Below are 24,587 nucleotides of genomic sequence, written 5' to 3'. Positions count from 1 at the left end.
CTCAAAGCTAAGTATTTCCCCATAAATCGTTTTGGACGGCTGAGATTGGCTCTTGCCCCTCAGCTTGCTGACGTCCACTGCAAGAAAGTGGATTTTAGTCACAACATCACAATGTGAAATTCTTTGTAATTAAATGTATATTAGTCACTGCTCGTTACTAATGTTATTTCATTTCAATAAAGTGTTTGTGACTTAACTTAAATAATTGTAAAAATTATTAATAAAATTAGGATAAATTTCATAAAACTACCTCAACTATTGGGTCACTCACAATTTCATACCCCTATCTTTAAAAAATTTCAATGTCATACTTCATCTATGAATTTGTTACAATTTCATACCTTCCGTCAATTTGTCTGTCAAATCTCCGTTAAATAGTGACGTAACTTGAGACGGGACTCACTTTCTATTAAAAAATTAATTAAATATTAAAAGCTAAAAAGATAAAATCATTTTTTTTTTTGCATGGGGGACCCACACATTATCCCCCTCACCCTTTCTTCCTTGCCCCTGTTTTCACCAAACCCAGAACCAACCAGATCCCGCCCACCCCTTCGACCTCCCTTGCCGCTTCTCCGGCTTTGTTGACCACCTTCCAACCCACCTCACCCGCGCCACGCCATCGCTTGACTCATTCCCTCGCTCCTTCCATCCACACCGCCATCGCTCAAATCCCTCTCTGATTCTGGCTACGTCTCCATGGCGATGACTCCGCCTTCACTAAACCGGGTCAACCGACCCTCTCTCTACTCCAATACCACTTATACCCTATTCCCCTGCCCCTCCAAACCCTCAAATCCCTCCCTCCCCCCCTAGGCGGGACCAAGATCCCGAATTTACTTTCCGGCCACCCCCTCGTCACCAAATTCGGCGTCATACCTTACTTGTCCGAAACCCTCTTTGACTCCTCCCTTCTCTCCAAGATGACACGGAAGACACCACAGCAGTGATCGCACGGTGGGTGCGCTACTCAAGTTGTCTAGGTGCGGCGGAGAGAGGGAGGTGAGGGATAAGGGGCTGGGAATGGTGGATGGGATTGCTGATGTGGCGGAGAATGGCAGAGGTCGAAGGGGTGGGTGGGATTTGGTTAGTTTTGGGTTTGGGGAAGATGAGGGCGGGGAAGAAAGGATGAGGGGGATAAGGGGTGGGTCCCCCATGCAAAAAAATAATAATAATAAATGATTTTACTTTTTTTAGTTTTTAATATTTAATTAATTTTTTAATATCAAAGAAATGTTTGAGCACATCGCTTCAATATCAGATAAATTTGTTTAAGATTTTGAAATTTATGTTCTTCCAGTCATTATGTTTATAGTAAGGGGAAAATCCAACCTTTTATGGAATGCCCCATATCTTCTAATGAAAGTAGAAATAAATTTGTTTCATGAGCATGGTCGGATACATGCATGGTTGAAAAAATGATAGCTTCTCTATTTCATTCATTCTTTGAGATGTAATGTTTGGCTTTCCAATTTGATTACAGATCTTGTTAGACATTAGACTTTAATCATCCCAACAGCTAATAGGTCACTATAGTTAATAAGGATTATTATGGAATGTAAGTAAGATTAGGTTTTAGTTATAAGCTATAACTTGGACTCTAAGTAAAGATAATATTTTAGTTATTGTTGGAGAATAAGGGCTCCTAATACTATCTTATTTGGATTGAGAGTTGGTAGATTGTTTTCTTGTACAATAAGGAATCCTAATGACATCATTCTGGGAAGATTGGGTTAAGTTAGTATAAATACTAAGCATAGGTACATGCACACACCACCAAAATCAAACTCAGAAAACTCCCCATAGGTTTGTGTTATACAACGGTGGTCAGTGTGCAGAAGGCCTTGCTCGTGTTCTAGGTGTTCTCGCGTGCTTGTTGCAGTTCGTAGCTTGTTGTGCTATCGAGGATGGCTTCTCAAGGTTAATTATTCACATGATGTTTTAATCTCACATGAACATATTAGGTTTAATAGTTGGTATCAGAGCCAACATTTATGTGATTAAAGTCCAGCAAGAACTAACACACATGAAATCATGCATGTTGGTTCGAAATCTTGTAAATAAACTACTGATAACTCAAGTTATGATCCTACAAATTTTTCCGTTGCTATATTTCGTATCTGCATGCATGTATATACTCATATAAGATGCTGTTTATATAAATGAATAATTTTTGCACCCTTTAAATGTCACAACATGTTTTTTAAAACTCATTCTGTTATATACACATAGTATCATACGCTGAAAATAAGTGCCATGTTCCTTTCTTATACCACGCATGTGATCATATAAACCCTAGATTTCTTCTTATTTTCCTACACAGTTAAAACCCTACTTCACATAACTGGTATAATAATGAATTTTGGCTTGAATAAAATTGAGAAATTGTTTGTTTCAGAACCTTGTTTGAGAAGAATGTTATTGATTGAAAGTTTTATTTTCAAAGTATGCTCAAAGTTATTGCATGATCAATATTTTTGAGGTGTACTTAGGTGAATGAGACACAACAAACTCATCTCATTCATTCAAGAATTGCTGAAAACTCAAGGTCTAATTGATCATCTTGTGTCAGTAGTCATAACAATGAGATTATATCCCCAAAACAATGGAGTGACTAATCTTTATTGGTTTAATTACTTATAGCTCTATGAAAGGATGTGAGTTACATGCGAGTTGTGAAAGTTAATTGCCAAACAATCCGACTTCATGTTTTTTTACATTACTCAATCATGTAAGTTATATACCTTGCATTGATACTAATTAAAATTAAAACACCAAATAAAGGTTAAGTTGTTTCAGTTATAAAGAATGTACATTCTTGAATGTTTCTTCTTTGTTTGAAATTTTTCAGTACTTAGCTCCCTGAATTTAATTCAAACACTCAATTGAACCAACTATATGAAGTGGAGACAAGACATTGAAATAGCTCTAGGACTTACGGATTTCTATTTAGCTCTAAGGGAAAAGGAACCAGTCAAGCATGCTGATCATGCACCTGCTAACAAGAAAAATGAGTGTGAGTGGATTAAGGTTAATATGATGGTATTTTTGGTGATCAAGAAGTCAATATCTAACCTAGTTTGAGGAGAATTCCTTGATTCTGATAATGCTAAAACATACTTTGATACCATTGAAGTCAAATCCAAGGAATTTGAGAAAGCTAAAACTAGAACCGTAATGAATACCCTGATCACCACTAAGTAAATTGGTGGTGATGTGAGAGAGCATATTCTCTCCATGGTTGAGGTTACTCAGCTTAATGCACTGAACATTAAGATAAATGATCCTTTCCTAGTTCACTTTGCCCTAAACTCTCTACCTCTTAAGTTCTCAATTGAAGAGCACTTACATTGCTCAAAAAGAAAAGTGGGATTTGAATGAGTTTATTGCCATCTGTGTGCATGAAGAGCAAAGCATTCGACAGGAAAATAACAAGAAGCAAGTTAATATGGTGTATAATGCCAACCTTCAAAATCCTTCCAATGAAAGAGAGAATCCTCCACCAAGAAACAACAATAGGGTGAATAAGGGCAACAACCATCTGAGGGTGAATAGAAATGTTGGAATGAAGTGCTTCTTCTATAAGAAGATTGGACATTAGAAGAAGGAATACACCAGGTACAAATGTTGGAAGGAAAACAAGAAAAACAAAGGTACAACACATGCATAGAGTCTTAGTTAGTTTTGAATCAAATATTTGAGATATCTCATGATACTTGGTGGCTCGATATTGGTGCCACAATTCATCTTACAAACCCTTTGCAGGGGTACATTAGTAAGAAAGTGCTAAACAAGGATGAGGTGTTAGTGTTCGTTGCCAATAGAGCAAGAATAGTTGTCAAGTTCATTGGAGTAGTTATGCTTGAAATAAGTTCTGGTTTCATGTTAGATTTGGATGATGTTCCTTATGTACCTTCCTTGAGAAGGAATTTAGTTTTAGTTAGTAAGCTTGTTAAATCCAAGTTTAAGTTTGATATTAATGAGATTGGTTTTTCAATATTTCAAAATCTTAGTTGATTGGTGATGGATTGTTAATTCGTGACATGTTCAAATTTAGCTGCAAAGTACCCATGAATTTTGTAAATATAGTAGGGCACAAACAAACATTGACAAACAATACCTCATCCAAATTGTGGCACAACAAATTATGATACATCTTTAAGGAGAAAATGCAAAGATTAACAAGAGATCAAATCCTACCATCACTTAATTATGGTGATTTCGAAATTTGTACCAACTGCATTAAGGAAAAAATGACAAACAAGAATAACGAAGGCTCAACTAAGAGTTCAAAATTGTTAGAATTGATTTAGACAGACATACGTGGTCTCTTCCCAAAGTTGTTAGAATTGATTCATACAGACAGACATATGTGGTCCCTTCCTAACGTAAACACACAATGGATACAAGTACTTCATCATTTTTACAGATTACTTTTCTAGGTTTGGGTATGTGTACTTGTTAGTTGAGAAATCTAGTGCATTAGTTTCTTTCAAAATCTACAAATCTGAAGTAGAGAACCAACTAGACTGCAAGATTAAAGTTTTGAAGTCTGATAGAGGTGGAGAGTACTATGGAAAGTCCAGTGAATCTGGGAGAGAACCTGATCCATTTGCACTATTTCTGCAAAAGCAAGGAATTGTTGCTTAGTACACTGATCCAGAGACTTCTGAGCAAAATGGAGTGAGTGAAAGAAGAAAATAGGATCTTAAAATTGAAATTGTGAGAAGTATGATGAGTAACTCTAAGCCGCCTACATTTCTTTGGGGGAGAAGCAATCAAAACTGTAAACTATTTGATCTATAAGGTCCCTAGTAAGTCTATTCCCAAGACACCATTTGAGTTATGAACCAACATGAAGCTTATTCTTCATCACTTAAGAATTTTGGGCTACAAGGCTGAAGTTAGATCATATAATCTAATGGAGAAAAAGCTTGACCCTAGAACCATCTTATGTTTCTTTGTGGGGTATCTAGAAAGAACCAAAGGTTATAGATTTTATTGTCCAAACCATACTATGAGGTTCATTTAAACTGGGAAAGCCAAGTTCATTGAAGAGGCAAATGATGACCAAATGGGAAGATAATCTTGACTAGAATGAAGAAATTACAGTGCTGCAAGATGAAAACCTAGGTGGCACTATGACAGATGAGATTGTTGTGCCAATTCTAATGCAAAATAGTCAAGTACAAGTTGAAGAACCAATGCATACTACTCAAGAACAAGAAATGGTAAGAGCCTGTGTTTGGAGAATATATCTATGACATAAGAAGAGCATGTTGAGCCTATGTAAGTGAAAACTAGAAAATCCACACGGGCAAGAAATTAAAGCCTACAATCTTAGATGATTTTCTTGTATACTTGCAAGTAGTTAAGTTCAATAATCAAGAGGAATATCTAATGAATTTCAAGGGTGCAATTAAGAGTTCATACCATCAAAATTGGTAAGAAGCCGTGCAATCATAATTGAACTCTATGGAGAAGAAATCAAGTGTGAGAGTTAGTTAAGCTCTCTCAAGGGTGTAACCAATTGGATGCAAATGGGTTTACATGACTAAAGGGACGCAAAAGGTGAAATTGGAAGATATAAAGCTAGGCATGTAGCAAAGGATTACACTCAGTAAAAAAAGATGGACTACAATGAAACCTTCTCTCCTACTTTCACCAAAGATTCCTTTAGAGTACTTGATGCGATGATTATACGCACACAAATTAAACCCTCTTTTCGTCAATTGTAGTAAGTATGTAAGTAGGGATCGTTCTGGACCGGGGATTAGGAGGGATTGTTAACCACTTGGATTTGACTTCAAAAACGAAAAAAACAAGTTTAAAACACTATACTAAACTCGAAGAATGCAAAACTCAAAATAAGATAGATTAAGACTAAGACTAAACAAATATGGGGGGGGGGGGATTGAGGTTTGGACGAATTTAAACTAAAATGGATAGAATGTAAAGAAAACAAATTGTGAATACGAATTTGACGGAAATGAATGGATGGGAAGCTAGCTAAGGGGTTCATCTCCACACATGTTATACTTGCATACAAAACGCTTTTTAATGGCTTTTCACTAAACCATGAATTCTCAACGCCCCGGGTTAATTAGGTCCGCTTAAATTAACCGTCAAGTTTTCCTTAAGTTAATGAATTGGATGATTGCATACGACAACCCAAAGCATTCCTCACAAGTTCCCTACATGAATTGCATAATAGAGATACAAGCAAGAATCATTAAGCAACATGAAAACTATAAGTGTTGACGAGGCATTCGTTACTATGATTGCATGAAACTTATGCCAAGAATATGTTTAACGCGATTGTTTATAAGCAACCTCCACTACTTGTGAATATAAGTTCATAACTATTACGTGAAACTCACTTATATTCTAGCGTCAAATTCCTGCATGAAAATTAAGCGTCCACTCTCAATAAACATACATAAATAGGTTATCAATCAAACAGTTAAACAAATTGAATTCACAACTTATGAAACGTAATTAGAAGTAATCAAATCATATTGCAAGCATAAACATATATTTCGAATCCCCCCTTAGCCAAGGGGGGTTTAGTTCCTCATACGTACAAAACAAAGAGAATTAAAATTAAACATTGAAATCAAAGAAACGCCTAAACATTCCAACAACTCAAACTTGAATTGTATGAACGTTTAGGCCCTCTTCTCTTCCTCTTTATTGTGGCACAAGGTCTAAGGGATGTTGTTGGTGTGTTGAATGGATTGGGGAATTATGGAAATGGATGAGGAGTGGTGGAGAAAATGGTGCAGAAAATGGAGAGAAACTCACGGCAAAAGGGGGAAGTGTTTGTGTTGTGGTATCTACAATGGAATGGAAGTGTGTGATGAATTGTGAATGCAATGCATGGTTTTATAGGGAGAGAATGGATGGGAGAACATGTGAATGGCAGCTAGGAATGATTAAAGAAAGGAATGCATGTGTAATGACAACTAGATTGGTTGGTGGAAATCTGAAAATGCAAATGGGAATGCTGGAAATGCAAGGGTGGCCACGGCATGGGTGTGTTTGTGTGCATGTGGCTGATTTGTTTGTTGGTTAAAGCTTGTGAGTGAATGATGAAAGATGCATGTGGATGAATTATACAATGGGAAAGTATTTGATTGACAACTTGGGTGAATGGTGGCTGCAATGATGAAGTGTGATGGCTAAAAATGGCAAGGGAAGGCACGGCAATGGGTTGGTTTGTGTGGCTGTTTTGTGTTGTGAATTATGATGAATGCATGTGAGTGACAACTAGGTTGGTTGGTGATGAATGCATGTGAGTTAAAGAGGGAGAATGTGGTGAAATGATGAAGTAGGAAGGTGGAAATGCATGTGAGATGCTGGAAAGGGATTGGGAATGCACGGCAAAGGAGTGTGTTTTGGTGCTTGAAATGCATGTGAATGCATGTGAGTGCAATATGAAAAGAATGACTAATTAATGTATGTAGGGTGCAGCTAGGTTGGAAAGGTGTGGATTGTGGCTGCAATTTAGGGAAAGGAAATAGGTTTAATGCATAAATAAAAGGGCAAAGTGGCTGCAATGATGAAGAAAAGCTGGAATTGGTGTGGAAGGCACGGCAATGGTTGTGTTTGGTGTTGGAAATGCATGTGTTTGCATGTGAATGTTGTTTGTGTGAAGTGTGTGTGAATGCATGTGGAATAAAGAAGAGCATGGAAGTGAATAAATCATAATAGGGCTGCAAGTTTAAAGGGCTAGGGTTTAAGTACATAGAATGGGCCTAAAATAGGTTGGTTTGCATGGCATAGAATGTTTGATTGGGCTAGAGGTTTTCCATGGCTCAAAGGATTTGTTTGATTGGGCTAGGCCCTTTGTTTTATGTCCCCAAAGAGCATACAAGGCTTCAATTTCGTCCACCCTCTTTGCTCCATGATTAAGCTATCCAATCCATGCCCAAAAATGCCCCAAATAGCCTTAAAATGCACTTTCTTGCTCCCTAAGCCCTTAGAACCTGAAAACACACAAAAGAAGCATAAAGGACTAAAATAACTAAAGAAACATAACGTAAATGCACGAGAACAAGCCATTTAAGTCGCATGAATATGCTCCTATCAGTACTCATGGCTTTTGTGGCTCAGTTTGATTTGTTTCTCCATCAAATAGACGTAAAAACTGCATTCTTGAATGGAAACCTTGAAGAAGAGATATATGTGAAGCAACCAGAAGGTTCCATTCAAGAAAGGAGAAAAAGTTTAGTTTGCAACCTTAACAAGTCCATTTATAGACTAAAGCAGGCCTCAAGACAGCGGTACTTGAAGTTTGATGAGGTTGTTTCATCACTTGAATTTGAGGAAAGCCCTAGTGATGAATGTGCCTACATTAAAATGAGTGAGGGACATTTCATCTTTTTGATCCTTTATGTAGATAATATATTATTGGCATGCAATAATGCATCACCCTTGAATACTCTAACATTTTCTGCCACAACATTTTGAAATGAAGGATATGGGAGAGGCCTTTTTTGTTCTTAGCATTCAAATCACCAAAAATCAAATTAAAAGGTTGGTTGGCTTATCACATGAAGCATACATTGAAAAGGTACTTAAGAGGTTCACATGGAAGCTTCAAATGGTTGTGATGTCCTAATGACAAAAATAGAGAAGCTTATTGGAGATCAGTGTCCCAAAACTAATTTTAAGAAAAAGAAATGGCTGGCAAACCATATGGTTCACTAGTTAGGAGCCTTATGTATGCACAAGCCTATACTAGATATGATGTAACATATGATATTAGTGTGCTAGGAAGGCTTCAGTCCAATCATGGGAATTCACATTGGTTAGCTGCGAAGAAGGTTTTGATATACTTACAGGACCAAAGAGTATCAACTGGTGTATATGAGAGATTCAAAGCTTGAGCTAATAAGCTATGGTGAATCAGACTTTGCAGGCTACCCAAATTCACTTAAGTTAACTTATATTAACAAATGGGGCAGTATCATGACAGAGTGTGAAACAAGGTGATGTTGCCACTTCCATTATGCAAGCTGGATTTGTAGCCTATTATGAAGTCATTTCACATGCAGTGCGGCTGAGGAATTTTATATGCAGTCTTGAGATCATAGATTCTATATCATGACCAGTTTAAATTTGGTGTGACAACAAGGCTGCTGTCTTTTATTCCAAGAATAATAAAAGGTCTTTTGGAACCAGACACTTGAATACCAAGTATGTTCTAACTAGGAAGAAGGTGAAGTTTGGTGAGATTAAGATTGATTATATTTAGACAGACTCAATGTTGGCTGATCCACTCACTAAGATGTTGCCTAATGCAACTTTTCATAAACATGCTACCAATATGGAAGTGACTACAACTCCAGACATGTTGGACTAGTGGGAGTAATATTAAGTAGTTTTATTTTGAATATTAGCTATTGTCAAAATTGATTTTAAGTATGCTAGTTACTTGCACTTGTTTGAATTGAAGATTTTAACAAAAGGAATGCTATTTAGTGTTCGATTGCATTATTTTTTATCATTGATATAGTTCTTGTTTGTTGTAAAAGTTGCTAAAGTATTATAAGAAATTGGTGTGACTTCACTACACTAATGCAGCAACAAAGGTTTCTAGCTGCAAGTGGTTATGTCATAAGGTTATTTGACATATAAAATGAGATTTTCACATAAGATTATTTGAGTTGTTAAGCATTAAGTAGTCTGATATAAGACTGATAAAGTGGACTTGGGAGTGATGGAGTCAATGCCCTTGGCTCGTGGTTTTATTGTTCACTTTTGTACCAAGTCTATGTTCAATTGTTTCATGTAAATGAAGAGTTATTCATGATTATAAAAGCTCATGGACACTTATTATGTTTGTAGTCTTCGATAGTTTTGAGTGAGTAAATTTTGTTTGACAGAAACATGCAAGAATCTTGTTAGCTTAATTGAATCCATTGGCCAATAAAGTGATCTTGCTTATAGATTCGTTAAAGTTCTTCCTTGAATTAACTATTTGACCTAGTGGGAGAATGTTGGATATTAAACTCTAATCCAACTGCTAATAGGTCACTACAGTTAATAAGGATTATTATGGAATGAAAATAAGATTAGAGTTTAGTTATAAGCTATAACTTGGACTCCAAGTGAAGATAATGTTCTGATTATTCTCGGAGAATAAGGGCTCCTGATACTATCCTATTTGGATTAAGATTCGGTAGATTTTTTCCTTGTACAGTAAGGAATCCTAATGACATCATTATAGGAATATTCATTACGATTAAGTTAGTATAAATACTAGGCATAGGTCCCTGCACATACCACCAAAATCAAACTCATTAAAATTCCCTATAAGTTTGAGTTATACAGTGGTGATGAGTGTGCAGAAGGCCTTGCTCATATTCTAGGTGTTACTTGTGTGCTTGTTGCATTTCGTGGCTTGCTGTACTATCGAGGATGGCTTCTTAAGGTTAGCTACTCACATGATGTTCTAATCTCACATGAATATATTAGGTGTAACAGATCTAGCATCAGTGGTGGTGGCATTGGAATTATTTGCATTGTGTTCCCTGATGCTCTATCAAGATTACTCGTCCAAAGAGATTGGTGCTTCGAATCTTACATTTTTGTTGTATTTGCATGTAGGTCAACAACAATGCTGCTGCAAGTAATCTCATTCTATGGATATAGTTAGATCCATACTTATACATTTCGGTAAACATTTTCTATTCTTGTTTCTTTCAGTTAATATAGTCACTTCAAATCCCTTATATGTTTGATGTGGTCTTTATCATTTAAAAAGGGATGCAACAGCAACATAGTTGATCTATTTAGCTTTAAAGATTGTTGTAGAAGTTGTTCTCCATTGTTGGCATTTAAAGAATGAATTGGAAATGCCTAGATGGTTGTTTGGAAGTCCTTTATTTTATTTATTCACAATAATGTATGACCAGCTTAGCATGGTGGATTTCTACTAATTTCAACCTAGCTTCATCAATTTTGAGGTCGCTTTCTCTTGTAAAAACAACTTTCATTTGATTTAATTAGCTTGATGATATTTCTGTCTTTTATTGATGATATTTTCAAATATTAGTCATGAAAAATTAGTCTGAGTGATAAAAATGGAGATATTAGTCTTGATATGAAGTCGTTACAAGTAGAGTTTTAGTTATAGTTGTCACGCCCTAATCCCGAGATATGTCCAGAATCGACATGTGATGTCACCGAGTAACTATTCATTTTCATGCCCCGCCTTTGAGATATGACCAAAATAAGTCGACGATTCAGCAACATAGTGATTTTTCCTTATATCATGGATGCATCTAACCTCTATGTTTGTATCATATCCATGTAGATTTGCAGGTATAATGGTATCGAAGAAAGTTGAGGTTTCAACCTTAAATGAATTCTCAATCAGTGTTTAAAATTTCTTCAACCCAGTCGATATTTTTATGGAAATATCCAAAAACTCAGAGAAAAATATGGAAATGGGAGGTAAAGTCTAAGTTTAGCCTAAACTTCATCTCGTATCGGAGAAACTCTTAAGTTTAGACTAAAATCGACAAATATAGTTGATATTTTTAACACATCTCTTGAATATCGAAGAAACTCTTATATTTCATCCAAACCAATATTTGACAATCTCTAAGTTTGATTTTAAATTTTCATCGAAAGCAACCGATATAGATATCGATATTTGATATATTCGTCGATATTTCCAAAAAAAGTTCATATCGATATTTCCATGGATACAAATATTTTAAACAATGTTCTCAATATAGATAATATTTCAAACTGCTTATAAGAACATGCAAGATCATATAACTTTTTATAACAACATGCAAGATCATATAACTTTTTAGTGTGAGATAGCACTTCATAATATACCACGCTCGTCACATGTAGGTACATTGAAACCAAAAACGGGAAGGACGTATAGTCATTGGGCTATCACATGTACACCAACTTGCACTAATACTAATTGAAGAAAGTTAAAGTCCCACCATAAAACTAAGTGGCAATATAAGAAATAGCTAATTACTTATAAGCGCATATGCAATGTCTCTATTTTCCTCGATGTGGGATTCACTCTCAACATGCCATTTCTTTTGTGTGGCAAATTTTCAAAATCTAACATGTAGATAACACAAATCGAGTGAGTGGAACACGTGTGGTTGTTAGGCTTTACATATAGGACTACCTACTCGGATAGCATAAAAAAAGTTGAGATTCCACCATAAGACCAATTAGCAATATGGAGAATAGCCCAATTACTTATTCGCAATTAGGACAGTTTTGTTGAACGTTATAAAGCTTGTCTTGTGGTGAAAAGCTTTTATCAACGACCTATATTGATATTATGATGAGACATTCAGTCATGTTGTTGAGCCGCTTTGTCAACTAGATGTTAAAAATGTATTCTTGCATAGCTATCATCAGGAGGATGTTTATATGGCCCAGTCTCCAGGTTTTGTGGATCCTACTCATCCTCGTTAATTTTTTGTAATGTCTTAAACACCATCCGTGCCTAGTTTCAATAATTTAGTTCCTTTATGCTTCGCATTCGTTTTCGGTTGGGTCAAGCTGATTCTTCTCTTTTAACTTTTCATCATGGCTCCTACTCTATTTACCAACATGAAATTTTGATGACTAGCAACTCCTCTGCACTTATCACTTAGTTTAGTGCTCTTCTTGGACAACAGTTTGACATCAAACTTTTGGGTCATCTCAATTATTTTTTGGGCTTACAGGTTACTCATGATTATATTGGTCTTCTCATCCATCAACTCAAATATGCTTATATCTCCTCCAAAAGTTTGATATGATTTCCTGTAAGTCCGCTTCCACGCCCCTCGCTGTCAAGATTACTCTCACGACATAGATGGGTTTCCTTCTTGCCTCTTCTTCTTATCAACTTACAATACCTTACTTTCACTTGTTTTGACATCTCTTTTGCTATCAACATTTTTGCTCAGTTTATGAGTTACCAATTGTTGACCCTAAAAATTACAAAGCCTACGTGGCGTGCAGGCTGAGTAACTAATAAGCTAACTACGTCCTTCGGTTGAATGCGGGGCGTGCCAACTCGTCGGCCGAGAGTAAAATTTGTTGATGTTGCGTTGAGCGCATCGCTGACTTCTTTATCTTGCAACTACGGCTGAGGAAGGAACAAATCTCGGCCTTTGGATTCTCAAGCCTGAAGACCAGGCTACTAGTTCTGCGAAGTTCACAATTCGTCGACGCCCGATTCGGTCATAGTGATTATATTCGTAAGAGTATAAGCACGTCGAATCGACACCAGACTGTACGGACATAAGTATTCAAAGGTGATGTATGTCTTGATGGTGAATGTGGTCCGGTCGTCAAAATGTCGAACCCTAAAACTCACTTGTGAGTATCCAATCATAAAATCACTCGACGTCCAATACGCTGAATGTCGTAACTCGTAACACCTTACTTCGCCGAGATGGCTAATAAGATGACCTCTGCTAATAAGGATTCGAAAACCCTTCTCGACCGAGGCTTGGATAGGTAACCAGTCGGCCTCGACGCAATGTTGTTTGTCCAAACTGAAGGTGCTCCTCGGTCAGCTGATTCTACGGCAACAGTGTTGTTTATCCAAATTGAAGGTGTTCGCCGGTTGCCTTCACAGTGCTTTTTATCCAAGCTAAAGATGTGTCGGCGGAAAAAAGAAAATAAAAAATCTTAAGATGTTTGAGAGGTTTTGCGCAAGGCAGTTGTGTGTTGAATTGGAGGTCCTGAATTGTTACATGATGTCTTGTATTTATAGCACCAACTCCTTCTTGAGAGCGAGTTAAAATCATATATGGATTGGGATTTCTTGTTCCGTTCCAACTTTGCTTCGACCAACCCTACCCCCATTAGGACTTTGAACTCACCATTTTTTTAGGCTTTATTCATTGTTGGTCGAGAATCCTAATTGCACTAGGTCTTCCTTGACCCCTTCGCTTATTTGAACTACTTCTTCTTGTGATAGGACTCGACCATCCCTGCTGAATGGCCCGGGATCACCAGACAGCCCATAGTATTTTTTAAACGGCTTTGGGCCAAGCACAAACCTACCCTCGGCCCAACAATATTATTTCGGGCCTAAACACCAACACACCATTCTTATGATTGTTACCAAAAAGATTATTCGATGTATTAAAGGTGTTATGGATTTTGGCATCACTTTGACTCACATCGTGCCTTTTCTAAATTATGTGCTTATTCTAACGCTGATTGGGCGGGTTGTCTGGACACTCATCGTTCCACCACTGATTATCTTATTTATCTTCACACCAATCTCATCTTTTGATGCTTTAAAAAGTAGCCGACAGTGTTGCGATCTAATGTTGAATCTGAATACTGCTCTCTTGTTCAAGCATATGCCAAGAATACATGGATTTGTTTTCTGATTCAAGAGCATGGGGTTCGGTTGCCTTTTCCTATTTTACTTCATTATGACAATCTCAGTCCACATTTCTCGCCACTAAACCTACTCATCATGCGCGTACTCACCATATTGAGCTGGATTAACACTTTGTTCGTGAAAAAGTGGCCTTTGGTAGTCAACACGTTTGTTACATATCTTTTGTTGACTAGCCTGCTGACCTACTTACCAAAACTTGTTAGCCCCGTCATGGTGTTCTTTACTTCAAACTCGTCTGATCTAGATCGCCTAATTTGCTGGTGTATGTTAGAATAGAATCAATAAATGTTAAATCTTCTCCATAATTAACGGAATGTAATAACCATTAAATTAGTATTGCCACCATACATGGATTATGTCTGTAACCTTTGTACATGACTAATTTAAGTCATCTTTTTACATCAACAATAAAAGTTGAAATTCCATATGTTACGTTGTGACCAAGTTACACATTCAAATAGAAAAAGCGAACTTGTGGTTGGTGAGGGCCTATTGAGGACAAAACCAGCAACAAATTTCCATTTCAAAATGCTTCTTATTTATTTATTTATTCTTGAAAAAAGAAAAATAGAACATATTTAATTAAGGTCAAGTCAAGAAAGCCCAGCGCCCAACTCTAATAAAGAACCTTCCTAATTGTTCAAATGCATGCCCTGAGTTCTTCAACCTCCCCACTCCTTAGCAGAGGGCGTGCATCATACTCTTCCATGACAAATTAAAATGTTGGTGTTTCTTGCAAAATACACATATATACTAAAATAATCTGATTTAATATCTTAGTAAAACAACACATCCTTTAATATTCAAATCTATATTATTGTTTAAGGGAATTTTCTCTATCAATCTTAATAAGAAATGGTCGAATAAGTTCTTTGTATATGCTCCTTACAATTATTGTTTATTTCTAGGACTTACGAGTAGTATAATACTTGTAAAAAGAAACTCCATTTTTCGCTTTTAACAGTTCACTTATTTAACATGTCGAGATTTCCTTCTTCATACTTTAACTCAGAACATACATATACCTCCTCCTTGGTATCAATTATGAGAAGCAAATCTGATATTTTTATGCAAACAATATGGAGAAGGTCGTATCAAGTTCAAAACAATCGAGTAAAAAACGAATATTCATCATCAAGTAACTACAAATCATATGTAGTTTCTAGCTACGCTTTTTATTTTGTCAAATCTACCTAGCCCCCTAGAAAAGCAAAGTAAGTCCCCATCAAGGGGTAGAATTACCCTTTATCAGCCATTCACACATTGATCATATTATTTCCAAATGACTAGAGCGTGTTCTATACGAGCTTAATTTGTGTGTAGATTTGCATTTTAACAACTTAGAGAAACTGAGACATGGAAAAGTAGAAAGTCAAAAACTCATTTCCTTCGTAGAAAAACCCTGAAAAAAGCATCAGATGATTGCGGAAGAAACCAAAATCCGAAAAATGAACGAAAATAATATGGATTGAGGAAGTAGCACGACAGAAACAGACAAAACAGACAGCGTTAAATAAAGAGCGTAGAAACTTGGTTAGTCTAGAAAGTACAGCACACCTGAAAAGGACCTTAAACAAGCCCTAGTTAGCTACCTAGCTTGTTTGAGAGAAGGTGAAGTGTTTCAATCACAAAACATTCCCATTCACCCACTTCGACTCATCTTGACCGTTCAAAAACGATTAAGGTCATCACAAAAATGTGAACGGATATATATTTTTTCTTGATAAGGTTATGAGTATGATTAATCAATTATGATCCTGTGATGAAATGGCTTGGTTGCACATGCACTGATTCATGTATTAGATCGTACTTTGCATACCAATATCACATGTATTGCATTATTAATTACATTGTCGATCACATCTCTTAAATTATAGAGTTTAGTTTTATTGATATATACGTCATGTTTATAAAAACAATGTGGCAATAAATATAGTACAAAGAGAAATGCTAGCAACATTCTCATTCTTCTCGGCTCTTTTTTCTTATCTTAAAATGTTGTCTATGATCTGAACCATATATTTCTAGGTCTTCCTATAAAGATTACATTTGCAAAACATTAACTAAGTTCAAAATTATTTAGTCATCTAACGATTATCCAATAAGTAGGCAAATCATGTTTCTCGCTTAACCTTTGAAAGTTTGAGAATGTTAGCCAAACAGTTAAAACGATTTTTACTTTGTTGATTTTTGCAAAGTTGATCTCTAAATATAATCTAAAAATTAGACGATTCGAATCATCAAGCAACTTGCAGTATATCTAGGCGCCCCAATTAATCCCTAGGCATTTGAAAATTAATAAAGGACGTCCAGACCTGCTTAGGTGTTAGCCTAGCCTGCCTAGGCGCCCGCTTAGACACTCCTAGGCACCCACTTAGAAAGAAAATCGATCTTTCATTTTATGTTTTATTTTTTTTCAATAAAATGTCAGAAACTTGTTGACTACTTGGATGACCACTCATTAATGTTTGCTCCCCTTGTTTTCAATATGTTCTAATACTTTATAATCTACATGTCATTTTATTTTGCAATTTATGTATCTCAATACAATTATGTATTAAGTATAAGAAGGCACTTATTTATACGATATATAATAAATGTACTTAGATCACATGGACACTAAACCTTAACCGGCCGCCTGACTAGCGCATAGCGTATTTTAGAACCTGAGGTTGATCAATTAATGGAATATATCAAACTGAGAGTGCACATGTGTGGCAAGATAATGGTTTGTCTTTAATCAAATGGTCAAAAGCAGTAACCACCAAACCCTTTATCCCTAGCCGTCCAAAATGGTGATGAAAGTTTGACCATAATCAAGATCGGGTGGTTGACGTCTTAAGATCCTAATTCTTTAAGTATGTCAAGTGCATGTATAGTAGGCATAATAATATGAATAAGACATGAATATATATATATATATAGACACGTATAAATGTATATACATATCTATATAGTATATAATCGAATGCGATACGCGTGAGATGAATAATTTTCCAGAGTATATAAGGAGGGGGTAGGCTTGGCAGAGACGTTTTAACCATTTCTTTCTATATAACTTAGCACAGAGAGGAGAAGAGGGAGGAACAAAGCCCTTGCATTTCTCATGAACTCTGGAGTCGTGTTGGGTTTCTATTGTTGGGGTTGGGAGTTCTTAACTGCCCTCATTCTCTTCTCCCCTTATCATCTTTAATCTCCTTTTTTTAATTATCCTCTTCTTTTCTTCTAGCTCGATCTCTCTCTCTCTCTCTCTCTCTCAGAAGTAGTTCAGTTCCAATATTAGATACTAAATACATGGAAGGTGTGTGTGATGAGCAGAAGGGTTTGTTAGAATATGTTAGGAAGTCAAGCCCGCCACCTTTCCTGTTGAAGACCTACATACTGGTGGAGGATCCAGCAACGGACGACGTGATATCCTGGAACGACGATGGGTCGGCGTTCGTGGTGTGGCAGACGGCGGAATTTGCCCGGGATCTCCTCCCAACACTCTTCAAGCACAGTAACTTCTCTAGCTTTGTCAGGCAGCTAAATACTTATGTACGTATAAATTTATTAACCCACATATATGTGTTAGATTTATTCTTAGAATCATGCATATGTTAGATTAAGAAAGAAATTATTACCTTAAACGTGATTTGATTCATGATAAATTGGAAAAAAATAAAAAGGAAATTAAGAAAATAAATATATAACAATAAAAATAGCATTTGGCCAAGTTGACCTAGTTCCTTGAATTTTCTCTAGTCAAACTTTTTGGGGTAAGTTTGAAAGGGTCTACTATATGATATTCTTTTTGTTATTAGATGGACTAACAAACTTTAATTTATATGATTTTTATAAACAAAACATTTTTGTTTTGAGTCTTACATCCGAACTTTCACGACGTTCCAAAACATGAAATTGACATATTTTATGAATCTTTAATTTAATTGGAGCCGGCTAAGTCATGAAGAATAATAAATTAATGTGGTATGACATTGACAGGGGCCTGTCAAGATAAGAAAAAGGGAACTAGCCAATGTTCAATGATAAGGAATTTATGTGGTTTGAACTTTTCTTTAAGGTAGAAAGTTGTGCACACACATTTTTTTTTTTCTTTACTTACCGAGAGAAAAATACAAAATATATTTTATAGACTTTCACCAGTTTTGAATCATTTCAATGAGAGACAATCTCCACCTAACAAACCTAGTCCAAAAACAAACAAATCAAAATTTAAAATTTCAGCCATGCTTCCAATGAACATGTTACTTACTTAACTAAGCCAAAACTAAAAACTGAAACCATTTATAAAAGCTTCAAACTAATTTTAGATTCGTAAAATTAATTTTTGGCCCTTCTGCAAAATCAGTTTCACAATTCATGCACTTCTACAAAATTGTTTTCAAAATTTTCTACACTTCTGCAAAATCAGTTTCAAAATTCCAGCATTTCTGCAGGATTGATTTCAAAATTTCAACACTTATGCAAGATAAGTTTAAAAAAAAAAATTAGTCTGCAAAATAAGTTTCAAAATTCAAGACTTATGCAATATTAGTTTCAAAATCCTTACACTTGTGCAAGATCAATTTCCAAAATTTTAGTTTGCAAGATTAGTTTCAAAATTTCAGGACTTCTGCAATATTAGTTTCAAAATCCCTACATTTGTGTAAGATCAGTTTCAAAATTCCTGCATCCAAATCATTAAAACCTAAAAAATCAAATACTTTGAAAAAACAATACTATAATCAAACATCAAAATAAAAAATCTCAATCATTCTCATAGAAGAAAAAATACTCCTAAATCTAGAGAATAATACGAAGAAGAAGAGGATGGAAGAGAGAAGTAGGAATAAGAAGTAGGAGAGATAGAGAAGGACGAAGGAGGAGAAGAGAGAGGTAAGAAAATGAGGAGACAGAGAAAGAAGTAAGGAGTTAGAGATCTAACTTTCAAACATATAGGGGTACAATTGTAAATGCAAAGACAGTTTAAAAAATGATCATGACATCACATGCCACATAAATAAGTTTCTTTCCTCCATGAAATAAATGAAAAACTTTTTCGCTCTACAAAATATAGCCTTATATTTTGACTCAATGCGTAATTTCTCCAAAAAGGCATGTAGAGGTGAAAAATATGTGCATAAATCATTTTTCTTTATTTATACTATTTTTTTGTTGAATATTTATACGAATTAGATTAAAAGTTTGAAATTAGTATCTCTTTTAATTTTGGAAAGAAAATGTCTCTAAACAAAAAAGTTAGTTAGAATCTCTCCATTCATGCTTTTTTTAAAAAAAAAAAATTCTAATAAAAAAAAAAGAAGGGAAAGCTATCTTAGAGTACCTCTAGAGAATAATACTCTATCCACACCCAATAGTTTAGGGAATCATAAGACTATTTTCAATAATGCTACCAATTTTTAAGTTAAATGACTCGAAAGTTATTTTGGGAGCTCTTTATAAAATACTTACTCAAACAATACCTCTTGTTTAGAGGTTCATAATGACCATAAGTTAAAGAAAAGAATCTCCAATCACGTTTTCTATTTTTCAGTTGAATAAAAACTAAAACAACTAGAAAGTTATCTTACAAGTTCTATACTTCAACAACACTCTCTAGTTTAGTTAATAATGATTAATTAGTATAAGCAATAAGAACAAAGTTTGTGTCTAATACATACCACAAAAATAGGCATACAAAATAAGGAGCTACTAGAATTTCTTTATCAATTTCATTTATTTTTAATCTGACTAGTAACTTTCATACGTGCTATGCATGTTCTTAGGAGAAAGTTATTGCAGTAGAGAATAAACACAAAAAGTAGAGGGTAGGAGAGAAAGCGGATGTAATTGAATTACAATAATGCTCTTGAATATTTTAAAATTCTTTGGCATTTAATGCTCTAATTGTCCTTCAATCCTCTTTAGTTCACAAAGAGGATTCTTTTAATAAAATTATTTTAAAAAGGGGTTGGGATCGGGGGATACCTATTATTTGACACAGTTTATAGGCCCATTTGTAACTTTTTCAACATTCCGAGCCGTCTAGATTTCAATTCATCATTCATAGATCATTTTTACAAAAAATTAAACAAATCCAAAACTATTAAGACATTCATTTATAGTGAAGAATAGACGAACACGGTTGTACAAGGAAACACTAAAATGACCAGTATTTAATCCAACGATCAATAGTTTTGGATTTGAGTGATTTCTGATAGACATGATTTTTAAAAGAAGACCTTAAAAACAAACGATTAAATCGTTAAAATACATTACAACCCTACGAAATTTGTGTCAAAAAAATATGTGTACCTCGATTCTAACTCTTAAAAATATTATAAATTAAGCTCAAAAAAAAAAAAAATTTAAAGCCAAACATGGGTCTTCCCCTCTTCATTATACAAAAAAAGTTGACATTAGGAAACTGATGTGGGTAGAAAGCCTATCATTGCTAATTAATATAGGTAGGGAATTGCGGATGCAGTGTGTGTGTGTGTGTGTGTGTAATGAACTCTTACAATGGTTTGGTATTAACCTCATGTGTAATCAAATGCCATGCGTATATATAGGGATTTCGCAAAGTTGCCACAAACAGGTGGGAGTTCTGCAACGACAAGTTCCGAAAGGGCGAAAAGGATCAGCTATGTGACATCCGTAGAAGAAAAGCATGGGCCGCCAAGCCACAGCCGATCAACAATGCAGTAACCCAGAAAGCTGGAGCAGCTGCACTACTACCAAATGAGTTTGATGAAGACCAAAGGTCCTCCTCAACTTCATCATCATCTGAGTTTTGCTCTCTCGTTGATGAAAACAAACGGCTGAAGCAGGAGAACGGCGTTTTGAGCTCAGAGCTTACGAGCATGAAACGGAAGTGCAAGGAGCTTCTCCATTTGGTGGCAAGGTATGGAGACTCAGCTGAGAAAGAGGAGGAAGATAATGAAAGAGTTCCAAAGTTGTTTGGAGTGAGACTGGAGGTTGCGGGGGAGAGGGAGAGGAAGAGAAAGAGAGCTGAAATTAGTAAAAACGCAAGCGTTTTACTATCTCAAGCATGCAAATAAAAAAGTAGCATCCATTTATTTTTGTAGAAAAAGATTTCAAATACAGTGACATTTTAAACAAGCTAGCTATAGCTACTTAAAATCAAGTGGCTTCGGTAGACTAATCAAAAGACCATACGTTTAAATTATTCATGTATGAAACGTATGTAAATTTTTATACATGCAATGTTAATTAGAACCAAAGGGGATAAAAAAAAAAGGCATCAGAATTGTAAACTGGTACAACATATTTGAAATGCTTCTATTTGTTTAAATCATTGTTTTAAAAGATTGGCCTCGGGGCATGCCTAGGCGACCTTAGAGACGAGGCTGCAGCATTTTCGTCTCTATTTATGGGAATCGGCGAAATACTCGCCTAGGCTTCTTGGGGCACGCATAGGCGTTTGAGGCATCGATCAAGCGTCCCTTTTTCTTTTTTAAGTTGCAAAAATCTGGAAATTTTTTAGAGTTGCAGAGCTATTTTGAGTTGCAGGCAATGAACACCAGCGAAGGAGATGAAAAAGATGAAGAAGACGGCTAGGTTTTTTAGGCTGAGTTGGTGTTTTTAATTTTCTTTTTTCTTTTTTTAATATTTAAACTAACCTCACTTTGCTATATTTATTACCCCATTATCTTCACTTTTTTATTTTTAGTATTTTTTTTAGACTAACCCCACTTTAAAGACGTTTTTGTTACCCCACTATCTTCTTTCTCTTCACTTTTTGTTTCCAATATTTATTTTCCTCATATACTAGATGTATATATTAGATAAGCATTGTTTTGTTTTTTTTTTTTTTAGTACAACGATATATTTTACACTAAGTAGGAAGGGGAATTCAGCTCACCATTCGCAAGATTCGAACCTAAGACCTCTCACTTACAAATGGAGGAATACCACCAGACCGTAGTATTGAGTGGCTTGTTTTGTTTTTATTATTTTCCTGAATATTCTCATGATTGGCAGTAGGAAAAAAAACATCTTTTTATTTGTATTATACTTTTTTTTAATGTTATATTATTCCCTTTTTAAAAAGGTTATATTTTTTTCCTTATTTCTCTTTTCTTAAGACTATCTATCCCACCCAAGTATTATCCAAAACTCTCGTATAAACAGGCGCTACTTAAGTAGATGTTTGAAATTGATTAATTTGATTGCTTGATTAAACTTGGTTATGCGAGTTAAACTTGTTTGTGACTATTATATATTATTATCCAAAACTCTCATATAAACAGGCGCTACTTAAGTAGATGTTTGAAATTGATTAATTTGATTGCTTGATTAAACTTGGTTATGTGAGTTAAACTTGTTTGTGACTATTATATATATATATATATATGTTGGTAATTTTGTGGAAAATCAATAAAAGGTTGCAATATTAACAATAGATCAACAATATTTCTGTTAATTATAAATAGGTCAATCATGTATTGTAATATTTAAATACATTTAAAATAAACAAAAATTATAAAATCTGCCACTACAATTGGCACTCACTTCAACTAACACTCACTTTCTCATAGTTTTATATTTGGAATAAGTCAATACGAATCAGACACTACATGTTTCCTGATTCTATTTTTTACTTGGACACAAACATTGCGTTGCAATGTCCATTTACTGGTTTCGTTTTTTCCATCACTCACATGCCTCCTATATGTTCCTTAATTTGTACATTTGGATTCAGACACTACGATGCAATGTCCGTTTCCTGTTTCTATTTTTCACTTTTGGATTTAGACGCTACATTGCAGTATCTGTTTCCTGGTTGTATTTTTTCCATCACTGACATGTCGCCTACACTTCACACCTAACGCAACTACTAATTTTTACATTTAGATTCAAACACTGTAATGCTGTGTCCATTTCCTGACTCTATTTTTTTACAATTAAATTCAAACACTGTAATGCAATGTCCGTTTTCTAGTTCTATTTTTTTTTACATTTGCAGTGTCCATTTCCTAGTTCTTTTTTTTTCTTTTTTTTTTCTTTTTTTTTTTCCGAATTGGGTAGACTCCTCCATGTAAACGAAGGGTGAGAGAGAGAGAGAGTGAGTGATAGAGTATACATGTTCTAACTATTTAGGATTCAGAGCCTCTCAAGATCAGTTCCATTGGAATAGAAATCCAACGGCCAAAGCCTCTTTCGCCGCCTCTTTTCTCCCTCCACTAATTTTTCTCCCTCGCACCCCCACACCCCACCTTTGTTAACAAACCCCAAATTCAATTGCAAGTCATCTGTGCTCTAAGTCTAATTTATTTTTTTGCTATCCCTTATTGTTTTAGCTTTTAATTTGTTCTCTCTTTCTTCTTCATCTTTGAGATTTTTGTCTCTATAATTCTTCCATAGTTATGAAAAAGATCTTTGCAACCAAAAGACATTGGTTTGTTCGACCCCTCTTTTTGTTGGTTTGAGGTTGAGAGCTTTGAAGTGAGGGAGAAAGAGAAGAGTTGAGAGGAAAAGATGAAGGATAAAAGATTTTGGCCGTTGGATTTGTATCATTGAATGAGATCCATCGGTCCAGAGGATCTCCACAAAATTGATCTGAAGAAAATCTAAATTCGTATTTATAATAGCTTAAGCCCATATGACAATTATAGAGAGAGAATGATAGAATAGTCAAATTCTAACTATTTATAATGACTTAAAACCTATATGGCATCATAGACCCATGCCTAATTAATAAAAATGTATCGTTGATTAAATCCAAAACAAAAATATGTCATTGATATATGGCTTAATAGTAAAGTTTTTATTGACTTTTGGCTAAATTACCTTATATATATATATATTAAAAAACCTCACACCTCAAGGCTTTTGCCTGGGCAGGGCTATCCATCAAACGCCTCGCCCACACCTTCGTCTTTTAAAACATTGGTTTAAATTGAAGTTTCTTCAATCCCTCCATGTAGTGTCAGTTTAATGTCTATGTATGTGAGATGGATTAGCTCAACCTAAATTTTTACGTCCTCCCAAATAATGTACTATGAACATCTGTTTTGAGGTTATATTTTGTATTTGAGCACAATGAAGGTGTGGGGTTGGGGGTTGATGTGGAATGTGGAGAGACGGGGATCTAGGCGTTAGGTGTGGTTGTGGTTGGGTGGGGTTTGGTTGCGTGGTGGCTGATGCGGTGGCGTTGAAGGGTTGAGAATGGTATTAGGAA

General features: G+C 35.3%; 1 protein-coding gene across 1 annotated transcript; it reads left to right on the top strand.

Moving 5' to 3' along the window:
* The first annotated feature begins 17,405 nt into the window (after window positions 1-17,405).
* LOC103931654 (heat stress transcription factor B-3-like) lies at window positions 17,406-21,698 on the top strand. Its single transcript, XM_009341174.3, has 2 exons — window positions 17,406-17,938; window positions 20,956-21,698. The coding sequence occupies exons 1-2, from the start codon at window positions 17,696-17,698 to the stop codon at window positions 21,442-21,444; spliced, it is 732 nt and encodes a 243-aa protein (XP_009339449.2). The 5' UTR covers window positions 17,406-17,695; the 3' UTR covers window positions 21,445-21,698.
* The last annotated feature ends 2,889 nt before the right edge of the window (window positions 21,699-24,587 follow it).

Source organism: the organism of the source record quoted next, unplaced genomic scaffold (genome assembly GCF_019419815.1).
Source record: "Pyrus x bretschneideri cultivar Hongxiangsu unplaced genomic scaffold, Pyrus_bretschneideri_v1 Contig83, whole genome shotgun sequence".
NCBI classification, from domain to species: Eukaryota; Viridiplantae; Streptophyta; class Magnoliopsida; order Rosales; family Rosaceae; genus Pyrus; species Pyrus x bretschneideri.
The sequence above is the reverse complement of the archived record's forward strand: the minus strand, read 5'-3'. Positions and strand labels throughout refer to the sequence as shown.

Bases quoted from the DNA above. Each gene is read 5' to 3' on its own strand.
- LOC103931654 (XM_009341174.3), top strand. From the start codon at position 17,696: ATGGAAGGTGTGTGTGATGAGCAGAAGGGTTTGTTAGAATATGTTAGG. The intron at 17,939-20,955 runs GTACGTATAAAT...GCGTATATATAG, and splicing joins TCAGGCAGCTAAATACTTAT to GGATTTCGCAAAGTTGCCAC.